The sequence below is a fragment of the Aulostomus chinensis genome, chromosome 15 (genome assembly GCF_037954235.1).
Source record: "Aulostomus chinensis isolate RoL2024-O1b breed Wild chromosome 15, RoL_Achi_v1.0, whole genome shotgun sequence".
Classification (NCBI taxonomy): Eukaryota; Metazoa; Chordata; class Actinopteri; order Syngnathiformes; family Aulostomidae; genus Aulostomus; species Aulostomus chinensis.
This window is the reverse complement of record NC_141334.1, coordinates 16029977-16042944: the sequence shown is the minus strand read 5'-3', so window position 1 is coordinate 16042944 and position 12968 is coordinate 16029977. Positions and strand designations below refer to the sequence as shown.

The 12968-nt window shown below is 39.3% G+C and overlaps 1 protein-coding gene across 4 annotated transcripts in view; it reads right to left on the bottom strand.

The window, feature by feature from the left end:
* LOC147248934 (seizure protein 6 homolog) overlaps positions 1 to 12968 on the bottom strand; it is an 86231-nt gene that overhangs the window by 19582 nt on the left and 53681 nt on the right. For all 4 annotated transcript variants that reach the window (XR_015119531.1, XM_086226981.1, XM_086226982.1 and 1 more), the window contains exon 4: positions 5736 to 5928. Coding sequence is in view for 3 of the 4 variants with exons in the window: in XM_086226981.1 (XP_086083107.1) it covers positions 5736 to 5928 (193 nt within the window). In the remaining variant the exon portion in view is untranslated. The remainder of the gene's footprint in view (positions 1 to 5735; positions 5929 to 12968) is intronic.

Below are 12968 nucleotides of genomic sequence, written 5' to 3'. Positions count from 1 at the left end.
CATGCACAGATGCTGAGCTGGTGGAGGTTAAACAGCCTTAAAAAGCAGCAGGTAGGATTTTGAAGTGTTCCCATTCCAACCAGATATTTTGACATTAAAAAAAAAAAAACCTTCTACCTTGGAGCTACGGTTGATATTAAAAATGTCATTCTATCAGTTTCTGAAGTTGCCCTCCAGGGAAAAACAGCCCTCAATGCATAATGGCCATGAAGTCTGGTAAAACTGCCCCTATCTGCTGTGTTTTTAATTTACTGACTTGTGTTTTTCTTTTACACAAGCCACTGGTTTTCCCCATAAGGAAAAAAATAAAGCCCATCCCCGGCAGTAAATCAGAGCCAGAGGGACGAGGTACACTGCCCCTGGGTCATCTACGCAATTCATAGTTTATCACTAGCTCCAATGAACCTAGTTATTGCCATTATCATAGCAGCATTTACATCCCTATTGAGCATGCGGTGGGAGAGCTAGAGGCAAAAATTGAGGAGCCAATTCCTGAAGTATTAAATTACGTGCTGCTTCCATTCCAGCGGATGCTGGGCCATAAAGTCTGATTGTTTTGCTATTACAAATAATAGAGCTACTGCACCAGCAGCCAGGGAGATTAGCTGATGGTGGTGTCAGGCCACGGGTAAAAAGATGTGGAGCTTAAGTCTTTAGTTACTGATTTCTTGTAGAGGACGAGAGACAGTAGAACGGACCACCTTCATTTCTACACCGGCAGGAAACTCGTGTCAAATGCAATTTCAGCTTCTGAAGAAGTTGGAAAAGGTCAATGACAACAATTCTGAATACATTTGAAGATGTTGTAAAATTTGAATTCTAAATTATGGCATGAGCATTCTAATGAAGCCAGTACAGATAGATGCAGGGACAAACAACACTGTGTAACGCTTTCATACAGCTAATACTTGGACTTTACACTTCAGGTTTAGATTATATTGCATTACTCACATGAAGGTTCACTCAGACTGTGTGTGTGTGTGTGTGTGTGTGTGTGTGTGTGTGTGACTGTGTGTGTGTGTGTGTGTGTGTGTGTGTTAAGATGAGTATATATAGGAGGGCCTTTAGAATGTCATAAGTTCAGGCAAGAAAGATTTCCCTATGGCGCTTGTCATATTGAATCAGTGTTTGATTACAGGTCCTTTTTAAAAAAATTGTGATTTTATTTTTTTCATTTCACATTTTCATGAGAGTTCTCGCCATCTGTCGTGTGGTCTTCTCTCTCTATCCATCAACTACTATTATTTGTTAGTCCTTTTTTTAAACACCAAATATTTTTGCTCTTTATGATCGCATGTATGTGACAGGTGTTTTGAACATTTTAAAAATGGACCCAAAAAAAATCTATATCTTGGACCCAACAATGAGTTATAATTTTTCTGTCAAAAGCTGCTAAATAACAGAAGAATGTTGGGAGTCATAAGAAAATAAAAGTAAGTGAGATTTGTTTTCATAAGTTTGCGTGTCAAGAATCAAATAAAAATATTATTTAAAAAAAAATCAGAGTAGGGATTAGAGGGTGAATGTGGAAATTATATCTGAAATAGGATTTAGAGAATTAAATCAAATCGTCTGGTCCATTAGAACGACTGCATCATATCAACATCTTTTTTTCTTGACATTTTGACTTAAAATTTCAACATTTTCACTTAATTTTGACATGCGGTAGAAAAGAAAATCAACCCTCCTCTTCATAAAAACATTTGGCATTCATTTATAGACTGTGAACATTTCCTGAAAAGTTATGTGGTGTTATCCTCATCTTATTAATGAGCCATATTCATCTGTATCCAAATATATATATATATTTAATAATTTTCCTATTTGTTTCACATTAAAATCCATGGTCTTCATTCAAAAATTAGAAAAATATTGCTGGGATATGAGATAAGGGATGCCAGCAATAAAAGTTACCCGATGTTTTCACACAAACAAATAAATGCATTTCAATCATATAACGAATGGATGCATCGTTGTTTCAGGTAGAACGTTGTAATGGGATCAGATCTGCCAATGCGAGGGCAGGATATAATAAACCAGAACGACAGAAAGCAGAACACCTAATTACTATGGTGTTGTTGACTGCCGTTATTGTTTTTAATGTCAGTGCTGCAGACTGAGGGGACATTATCTACCATCTGCCATATACATTTAGAGGGTAAAATATTTATCTGAAGAGATAATGCAGTGATGAATAGGTTATTGTTGTGATACATAAGCAGCAGTTAGCAGGTGACTTGTGATAGCGACTGCCTGTCAGCCTTCATGTCCCGGCTGGCTGTGCACCAAAGCATTGCCTTTTACAGCTAGATCAATGCTTTTGTGTCTGGGAAAGTGAAAACGCCAGAGTGCAGTTCTACCATGATATGCCCAATTGATATTTATGTGGTCGGGTTAAAAACTCGATTTTAATGGTCATTTACTCAATAAAGGCTATTAGGAAGAGATAACTTTGGTCTCCAGGCAGCATCTCATCAATGCTTCTGAGAAGTTGTGGCACGTAGTGGATTACTGCCGGTGGCTGGAGGTCCTCTGGCCTCATCACTTGTCAGCGCAGCTTATTAGTCACTAGCGATCGATAATCTCTGCAGAAAATCACTACCATTGATTTACCCTCTACATGCCTCACAAAATCTTAAAAATGACAATTTCAGCTCACCTGTGTGTGGAGAGGTCAGAAATAATGAGGCCAGATATGATTTTATCACCTGCATATTAAAGAGCTTGTGATTAATTCCCATTATAAACGAAGGTAAATTACGAAGGAAACGTCATAATTGGCGAGGAAATGGTCCTTGGGTTGTTCACATATGCATGTGCGGTGTGACATTCGCTTATTCGCCACAATGGTCACGCATACAAATGACTGTCCTTTTTAAATAAATGCCATTATGCCGTCTGTTGAAGAATCCGATTTAGAAGAACAGGCTTTAGCTGTCTAACATTTTGCTTTCTGAAGAATTGTAGGAATAATTCCTCGTTTCACTGTCAGTTTGTTCATCTGCTGAAAATAGAGCTGAATATCCTCAATAAAAGAAAGCAGGTTGATAAATGTTCATATATTTATATAGCTATTAAAAAAAAAAAACCTCCGCAAAAACATAAATGTTTTGGTATGGATGGTATTAATGACAGGACTGCCATTATATGGACTGAACAGAAGAATACTCTTTTATCCGATGTTTGTTTTTATTTTCACTGTTGCAATAATGAGAAAAATAGAAATAAATTAAAAATAATAATATAAAGAAGGTTAGTGATTATTAGATCAGGATTATTATTTTTATAAAGCCAAAAAAGTAATTGCTTGAACAATCCAATTATGATTTTCTTTTGATACTGAAGGGAGGTATGCTATTTCATGCAAAAAATGCTGATTGTGTGTATATGGAGTAATTTACTCAAGGATGCATTTACACCTCCATTATGTTTGCGCATTTATATTGCATTTGTAGCAATAATGGATCCTTCACTTTCCTGTGAAATGCTGCTGCTGCAGTGGCTGAGACACAAATACTTCCTGTTTCATCCAGATGACTACTGAAGAACAGATAAGGCTGTAAAAGGAAGGTGGGTAGGCCTCTTCACCCTCCCACTCTCTTCTTATAAACAGTCGCGCACACCTATAATCATGTTCCAAGTGTAGCGCCCGCCATGCTTATAGAGGCATCCATCAGTCTGCGGGCAGAGCCGATGCTGCAGCAGATATTAATTACCCTGCACAGAGAACCATCTCTCCACAGTTCTGTCTCCTTCTCCACGCTTGTCCAATCACATTTCTCACAGCCTATTATAAAGGACAAGGTGATACTCCAGCTTAGCGAGAGAGACGAACACAAATTAAAATATACTCTCCAATATGTCATCTCTGAGAAATCTGCACAAAGCATTTTTCTCATTAATGTAACTACATTTGTGATTTGATATTAGGATAAATTCAACGAGAAGACACCACGGGATCCGACAGTAAGTTATTTAACAAAGCTGAGTCCAATTTACAAACCGAATAGGTGGTAGGTGGTTTGTAAGTTTGAAATACATTCCCTCACAGATGCTCAAAAACATCCCCCAGTACCTTCAGTTTGGATACATTAATACTGGATTTATTTTAGAAATTCAAAAAGATAGTACACAGTTCCCATCTACACTCATATTTCTCACACTGGGTAAGATTTATCATTTTCTCTCCAACTGAAAAGCAGCGAGCGAATTGAAGTGAAGCGAAGGAGAAAAGCACACACACTGACAGTGTAACATATTTCAACTATTCGTCACCATCTTTTCCATCTATGCATCACCTTGTATCATCTGTCCTGACCCCTCACTGTCATCATTCAGCCTGACCACACACCCATATTCACACATCCAACGGCAACGGGGGCTGATTTATCTCATGTCAGCGGGTGTGTTTTGATGGTTGTTTTTTCATTTTAGAGCTGATGAAAGTGCCGCAGTAATGTGGTGGAAAGAATGTTTTGTCGACCAGCTTCCACCATCAACTCAAATCGATGGGGCATGTAATTGGTGGCCACTTTGTGCGATTGCAAAGATAAACAGACATTGTTGTGGACATGGAAGATCAATGTCACACACAAAACAAGCAAGTGAAAGGGAGGAATCCATGGGCTATCATATATGCCAAGAAGAACTGTTGTTTTGCTGCAACACACTCCTCTTGTTGTAATTCAAAAAGCGTTTCATGAATCATTCTATAATCTGTGCAAATGACAACAGAATTCTTTCAGCACAAGAGTGTGTATCAAAAACTAAACTAATTTCCTGCACTGGTGGCTGACGTGCTAACTTACTGATTGATAACTCATTAGCCACTCTGCAATGGATGCCAAGTTTTATACTATCGCTGTAAATTCTAAAACATGCAGAGAATGCTTTAAGGTGCATTGAAAAAATGTACTGGTGCATACAATAAATTTGTTTTCAAGGGAGGCTAATATACCCTTTTTATGGAGGAATTTCTCAACTGCAAGTGCAATTCAGGAAGTCGTGTGTCCGAGTTCCAACGTGACTTTTAGAAAACACACATAAATGATCTATATCTTAAAAGATGTTATATCTTGATTCAAAAATGTAAACGGTAAAAGGACTCACATGTTGTACATGGTTTTACATCACAGATAATTCCTGTTCATGTTGATCATTGTTTAAGAACAGAGTGAGATCTCTTGTGGAGTCGAGTGAGAGTGAGTGCTTAACATCCTGTTCGGAGATTTGAGTTATGCAGCCTTCTTGTGTTTCTGTGTCTCAAACAAGTGTTGAGAACCAGATATGGGAGTAAGGGACACCTAGAGTATGAGTATGAAACAAATCCCGAGTTACTGTGATGAGTCTCTGACCAAACTCGTCAGCTCTGAAAGAAGGATTCCAACAGCGCTCCCAGGCCAGGATGGAGACACAATCCCTCCGCCTGGTCCTCAGTCTGGCCTGTGGCCTCCTTCCAGCTGGATGTACCTAGAAAATCTCCCTTGTGAGAAGACCAGTAGCAGTTTTCTCACTCTGTTTCTGACCTTCTGCTGTTCATGGCGTTTATTTTCTTCTCATACTTCATTCATGTCAGATCAAATCGAAAAATCATGTTTCAAATGATGTAACTTCTCCCAAAAAAACGAGTCGAGTCGCAAGTTAAGAATATGGATAAGAAAAAAAGAGAAAAACTGCAAAACAACAATATGTTGAGTGGTTTGCGTTCATTCATGGCAAATACAAAAAAAACTCACCTTGGTAATGCAACTGGAGGGATCCAGAGTTGTGCTGCTGCTCGCTTCGAAAGTGAATGGAGATCTGGTTGCTCCAGCTGCGTAGCACAAGGCCTCGCATCAAGACGGACTCATTGGCAAGAATGAAAGGTTCTCTACCTCCCGTATCCTCTACTATCACTTGTTCTCCCTCCAACACGCTCACATTCAGCACCTAAAAAAACACAACACGCAACACAGTCAAATTTCATCTCTGCATGTCAGCTCTTTAACCTTTACAATCACCTCCGTAAAGCAAACCTTAGAATCGCAGCAGTTAATGTGTATTTCTTGGGATTTTCGTCCGTTGTTAGCAAGAACACCTTTATTTTAATCCAGTGACTTGATTTACCTGTGGAAAAAGAACAATCGCTCCGATAGCCTGCTCCAATACTCATAACACTGTTGATTTCCCTTTTCAAAGTGAAGTTTTTGAATGGTGAAAGGAAATCCTAACAGGGCAGTTACACAGTAACGTATTAGTTAACCTGCTCATGGTCTACAATTGACTGGTCGTCTTTCTTTTGCCTGCAAGGTGCTCTGACAGCAGTGGTTTATACCCTCACCAGGTTTGAAGCATCTGGAGATAAATCTGGAGAGAATCTCAGGAGGACTGTGTGTCGTTAAAACTGTCAGGAGAATGGAGGACAGACACACGCGATTCGTTCTCCACAGCACTGTAAAAGTACAAATGTTTATGCATCAGCAGATGAGGTTATAATGCATCATCCGTACTACGTATCAGTGGGGGAAAAATAATATAAATTTAACTTGAACACGGTGCAAGGCTGTCTCATCTAGGGTTTAATACCATTTTTCTAAATGTAAGGCATCATTGTATCCATTTTTTTTTTAAAAAGGCACTTTTTCTTGTTTGCTGAGTGAAAAGACAAAATGTATTTAGCATTAGATTGCATAAACTTTAATGCATCCTGGCAGGGATACTGGATGCTGTCCTGTTGACCAGTGATTGGCATGAGACTGGGCAAAACACTCATTCTAAATTGCCAGTTACGACTAAAGATTGGCAACAAGATCAGGTAGTTATGAGGAAAGATTCAATGACCCAAACTGGCCTGCCTAAGCCTTACCCAAACTAGTCGGGTGAGTCTGTTGAGAGGCGGGGCCTGTTGAGGGCGTAAACTAGCAGGTTCCAACCAGACTCATTTTAGGAATTCTGGTTTGAGGAGGGACTTAAAATATTATTCCAAAATCCCCCATAGGTGTTTAAATGGGTTAATCAGGTGACTGGACAGGTTTTAGCCAAGAATTCACACTGTTTTTCTACAAATCAAACATGCCAAATCTCATGGAAATATGCGAAGTAGGGTTACAAACAAAAGATGACTTGGTTAAGGTTAAGGGTACATCAGTCCTTAGGATATTGTTGGACGACACAGTGCTATAAAACAAGCGATCACTATTTAGAGAGTCTGGGGTGGTGGTTGGTATCGAGAAACACCTGACTATGCCCTAGGAAACAGGTCCTGAGCTTGACTTTCTCCTATCTTAGTAAAGTCTAAAGGAATAAGATTTGGTCAAATATTTGATACTTAAAAAAAAAAACACTTCTACAGAATTCAAACAGGGTGCGTACATTCTCTTGTCGTAACCTCCATAACCACATGACATTTCTGAATCAGGAAAAAAACCAAGGTCATGGCTCATTCTGCATCAAGCTATTCAGCGGTGACTCTCTTCGTTCATTATTGTGGGCTTATACTCATGCATTCAGATTTTAACTTTACTTTTTCACTATCACTACCTTCAACACTAACCTTAACAGTCTTTCAACAGATTCAGAACAAAACCCGACATGTATTTTGAAGTTTGCTATCAAAGCTAATTCAACCACATCTCTGTCAGCCAGCGGTGGAATTCCTAACACGCCATGAAAGCTAATGCTGTCACCGTGAGCTCAAGTCTGCAGGTACACGCCATGATGCAGAAAAAAGGGTTGCCCGCCATCGGCTAGTGTCCCTGAGGTGATGTATGTGGCGGGGTGTTAGTGAAACAGCCTGGAAAAGCTGAGACAGTGGGCAGGATGAGCAGATTGCACAACAGCGGCAGCAGCAAAATGAATGTGGTCACGATGATAAACTGTCACTCGCTTGAAGGGGAGCTGACAATAAGTACCGAGAGGCTAAATGACCAACAGAGACTGACTTTAGAGGTGACTTCTCCTGGAATTATCCATCAGGTCAGCCACTTTAATTGATTTGATTTTTATCACAACCCACATGAAACCCCTCTGCCCCCCCCCCCCCCCCAAATAAATAAATAAATAAATAAATAAACCCTTCACGACAGGTGATCAAACAGCTGACATTTCTATGTTTTCTGTGTTGGAAAAAATCAGAAAAGATGCATTTTGTTTAAAAGCACCAAATACCTGCATCTATTGCTATGGTATTTTGGTAGCTTCATTGTTGCGGCAGCCTCAAACAACACACTCACAGTGAGTAATAAAGGAATGTCAGATGATTTTAGAATCCCTGTTTCTCTCTTTCTCTCAAGGGCAACGGCAATGACAAAGCCTTAGGCACAGTTCTTATTTCACTTCTGCCTTTTTTGTCTCAGTGCTAATATGGAGGGCTTGGATGTTTTGCAAATTAGGTTACTTTAGCTGAGCATACTTGCTCATCTCATAACCTAATAATTTAACTCTCATATTTCCCCCATATACAGAAATGTATTCAAGAGAAGAGTTGAAGAGATAACACTGAAATGCAATTTTTACCTATTTGAATTAGAAAATTAGAACTATGGTGGATCTACTGTGAATCACATCTACATTCTGTGTTTTGTAATGTTTACAACGAAGTCTTGATAAAGCAAAGATTAATAATCTGAATTTAACAGTTTTTTGTCATTTCATGCATTTAAAAAAACCCACAAAACCCTGCACATCTATTGAACAGTACTTGTAGTATCCCTGCTCACAAAATGCTGCTACCTGAATTACAACGGGTACTGAGAGATACAAACATACTGCGCGAGCAAGCTTACTGGCTCTCTGCTAGGTTCTGCTTTTACATTACATTTCACTGCTGCCTTCAAGGACATTAAATAGCCCTGCTCCAAAACATCATTGATCTACTGAATCCTTTCATGCCTTGGATCGATGAATGAGGCTCTGCTGGAACAGAAACTCCTAATCCTTGGCTGGTGACCTTTTTCTACAGCTGACATTTTGACATGTCAATGGAAAAAAAAAAACCTTATCTGTAATTAATAACACTAATAATGGCTGAATAACACATCAGTGTGATTAAAATAATTCACCGTTGTGGCTTATGCTAGCAGTTCAAACTCAGTGGGTGAAAAGAAAAAGGATCTAAAAGTGATGTTTGAATATGATCTTCATCTCTAAGTACAAGTTTTAAAACAGGTTTTATAAAAAAAAACATGTAAATTGGATTTGGTGACATAATAATTAATATTATACAGTTAAATGTTGTATTATCAATTTCAATATTAATGTCATTATTGTTGCAGAGGACTTTTGTGTGATGACAGAATCTGTCAGACACAAGAAACAGACTGGAGACTCAGAGAAGGCTTACACTGGACACTTTACATCTGGGTCCAGCCCCTCGTGAGCAGTCACACCAGTGATGCTGGGCACTACCAGCAGTACCTCATTGGAACATCCTGCACAGATGTGACCTTCACGTAGTCGAAACACAGGGCGCCATGACAGTCAGCTTTACGATCAGTAAGTGTTCTGACAACAAAATTACGATTATGAAAGAATTATGAAAGGCACCACAGGTTCACTCTCAGTCCCAGGTCAAGGCCCCGGGGTCGGATCAGCTCCTAACCTTACAGACCAATCACAAGGATAAGGCCTAGGAAAGCTCAAACAGAGGATACAGATGACATTCCTTGTCAACTGTATCTCAGCACTTGAAAAATGTGTAAATTAAAGAAATTCATCTTCATTCCTTGTGCATTTTGACCATATTATCATGCTTGCAATTAACCTAGTAAGCATGGTTGTTTGAGCCTGAAAAGTTTTTATTTGCAGACTTTAAAGAACAAGCACGGACTAAAAGCTACAGACACAGAGTTGGACTTCAACCACTGTAACGTCCCCCTTTTATTTCTGCAGAATGGATTGTGCTGTTTATGGCTGTGGTAAAGGAAGCTGCAGATGAAGTGTTTTGCTGTGTTGGTGTCATGTAATTCCATGTGAGATGGGCCACATGCTTTTATTTGTTGTTGGATTTCTCTTTTCTTCGCTCTGTACTCCTGCACCTTTGTGCTACTCCAGTAGGTGATGGGAAGAAAAGATTCTGACAATTTCCTATCAATCATACTGAAAATTTTGTGTAGAAGTGTTTATTGTTCATTCAGCAACCATTTGATCGTAGAGGAGTCTCTGGTTTTATATTCATTGTGTTTCATGTGTGAGAGCCTCTCATATTCAGCAAGGTAAAACAGGTTGTGAATCTGTGACCACTTAGTTTAAATATACCACTGAGGCCTTTGAAGGACAGGGGGAGCAGATAGTGGACGGAGAACATTTGGACTGATAGAGAGTTTGTCCCCTGAGGGACCTATCATCTGTCATCTACCCTGGGACCTGTCACTGCAGCCGGCAACAGCTGTCCTGCCTCAATTATGAATCATTGGCCATGTCAGGAGACATCACACTACCTTGTCTTAGCCAGTTCTGTAGCCAGATGCTCCCTCACTCACTCTGTCACTCCTTCACTCACTCACTTCTTCACTAACTCCTTCACTCACTCACTCACTCACTGTTTTTTTTCGTGCCAGACAACAGCAGTGATGCAAAATATGTCAGAACTGTTTAGGCGCTCTTTCACTTCTTTTTTTAACATACACAGACACACAGACCAATTCCAACCAATTCCAATAAAATATCCTCAAGCTCAATCAATGAGAGACCAGGTTCTCTCTCTCTCTCTCTCTCTCTCTCTCTCTCTCTCTCTCTCAAGCCCCTGTCTTTTCTATCAAGCCGACGTAATGAACAAACCATCCTACAAGGCCAAAGTACAATTGACAGGTCTAGAACTGTACCCTGAATACATAAGCTGGAGTAAAATCTCTAAGGTTTCAAAGAAAAGCAATATTTACAGGGTTGAATTCCTTCATCTTGTGTTTACTGTGACCTTTGTAGGACAGCAAGCTTCCACTGTTAAACGATGAGAGCGAACAGCGAGCAGAGGCCATGTCTGTCACGCTGCATTCAAACAAAAATGAGCATGGCATTGCTTTTATTCATTGACTGGCTGATATCCAGTCAGTGGTGGAAAGTAAATAAGTTAATTTTCTCAGTCTCCATTTTATCTTCTAGTCTGCAACATTTTCCATAGTTGTTTTGATTCAGTAATAACTGGCTGCATAACAGTCATAATTGTAAACAAAATATGCCCATAATATTTTGTAGTTTTACCTTAGTGAATCTTTCAAGGTAGGACATATAAGTGTGAGTATTTATACACTGCAGTAATTTTACTTAATGTATCTGTGTTAGTCGGCCCGAAATAGATCAACCAAATGATCTGCACCATGCAGGTTAATGTGTCCATTAAAAAAATAAAAAAAATTGAAAAAAAACAACCTCTATTATAAAACAGAAACTTTTCTGGTATTTAAAAAAAAACAAAAACAAATTTGTCTTGCAAATTTGACTTTTACACATGACTTGTAATCTTTATTCAATCATTTCTTTGTGTATCCGTGAGTACACAGTATAAATTAAACGTCCACAGAGGCTGGCTCTCACTGATAATTTACTGTTGAAAACATCTGGTGGTGATCTGCAATGAACATTTTCCCTGACTCACAGGAGCCATTGCTGGTGCAGAAATGAGCAGTATGTAATCAAAATGATCCCACTATACATGGAAATTAAATGACCCTGCTACTGGGGGCAATAAATCAACAGCTATTGAACTCAGCAGCTGCAGTGTCCTCATTACTATGATAAAACCTCCCTGCTCTATAGAGTAGAGTCCATGTAGTGTACCTACATCATCCCCCCTATCTAATGCTCACGTTTCTAAATCACTGTGTGAATAAGCTTGGTGTGTTTGTGTATCGCTTGATAAATTCATACAAAAACAGGCTCATTCCAGTGTTCATTATTTGAAAAACATTATCTTAATTGAACATTCACCTCTATATAAAACAGCCAAGGCCATTTCCTGTCTGCCACACTGTCTAAAACAATGGATCCTTACCAATCAGCAAAAGCTGAATGTTAATGAGAAAGTGCCCAAGAGCCAGTGGCTGAGAACAATACTAACTTGCTCATATTGTCATATTTAAAGGAATACTCCAACATATTGGGAACTATGTTTATTGTCAATCCTCCCCAGAGCCAGAAAAAGAAGCTAGTTACCCTCAGTGCTGCATGAGGGAGCCTCTGAATCCGACTGAAAGATAGTTAGCTTAGCACAATGAATCGTAGTGGGTGGGAAGCGATAGCAAAGATCTGTTTAAAACATCCAATAGATAAAGGCCAGTTCCTTGATTTATCCGGAGGTAATCTTCAACCTCTCTTACAACACCAGCCATGATTAATAGTAGCAATCTCTGTTCAAGACTACGTTCCGTTAGTCCTTCAACGTCCTCTTGTTGACTTGAGGGACCCCTACCACCATGACAAGTGTTCAAATCCTCTGGAAACACAAGCAAACATCATGCAGTTGAACCTCAGAGCATTGAAGGAGTCAGCCTTGTACTCCAAAGAATATAGTATATCTCCCATGATGCATTGTGTTTCCCTGTCATTTCCACTATTCCATCCAAAAGCAATTTATTGAATGCCAAGTTTTCTAATCTTAAAGTGCAGTTAGCAAAACAGGCAATAAAAGTAACTGACTCTATTAAGTTTCCATCTTGACTATTGACTGGAAGTCTGGTCCCTTAAATATCCTCCGCCCCCTTCCCCCTCTGCTGTTATGTCACACCAACGGCTGAGGGGAAGTGGAACTACAAATGAAATGCCTGGTTAATCATCAACAAAATGTTTGTATTTTTGGTAAAAGTTACAATGGTTTACTTTTGAAGTGTGTTAAATCACTGCACCCCATCATAAAAGCAGATCAGAGTTTTCCTGCTTCACCTAATTTTTAACAACTCTGAAGCCCCCCTGCAACCATTAACAGGATAAGCAGTAGAAAATGGATGGATGCTTTTTTTATGGATACACCAAGACAGAGGCACGCTAACACTGTCCAT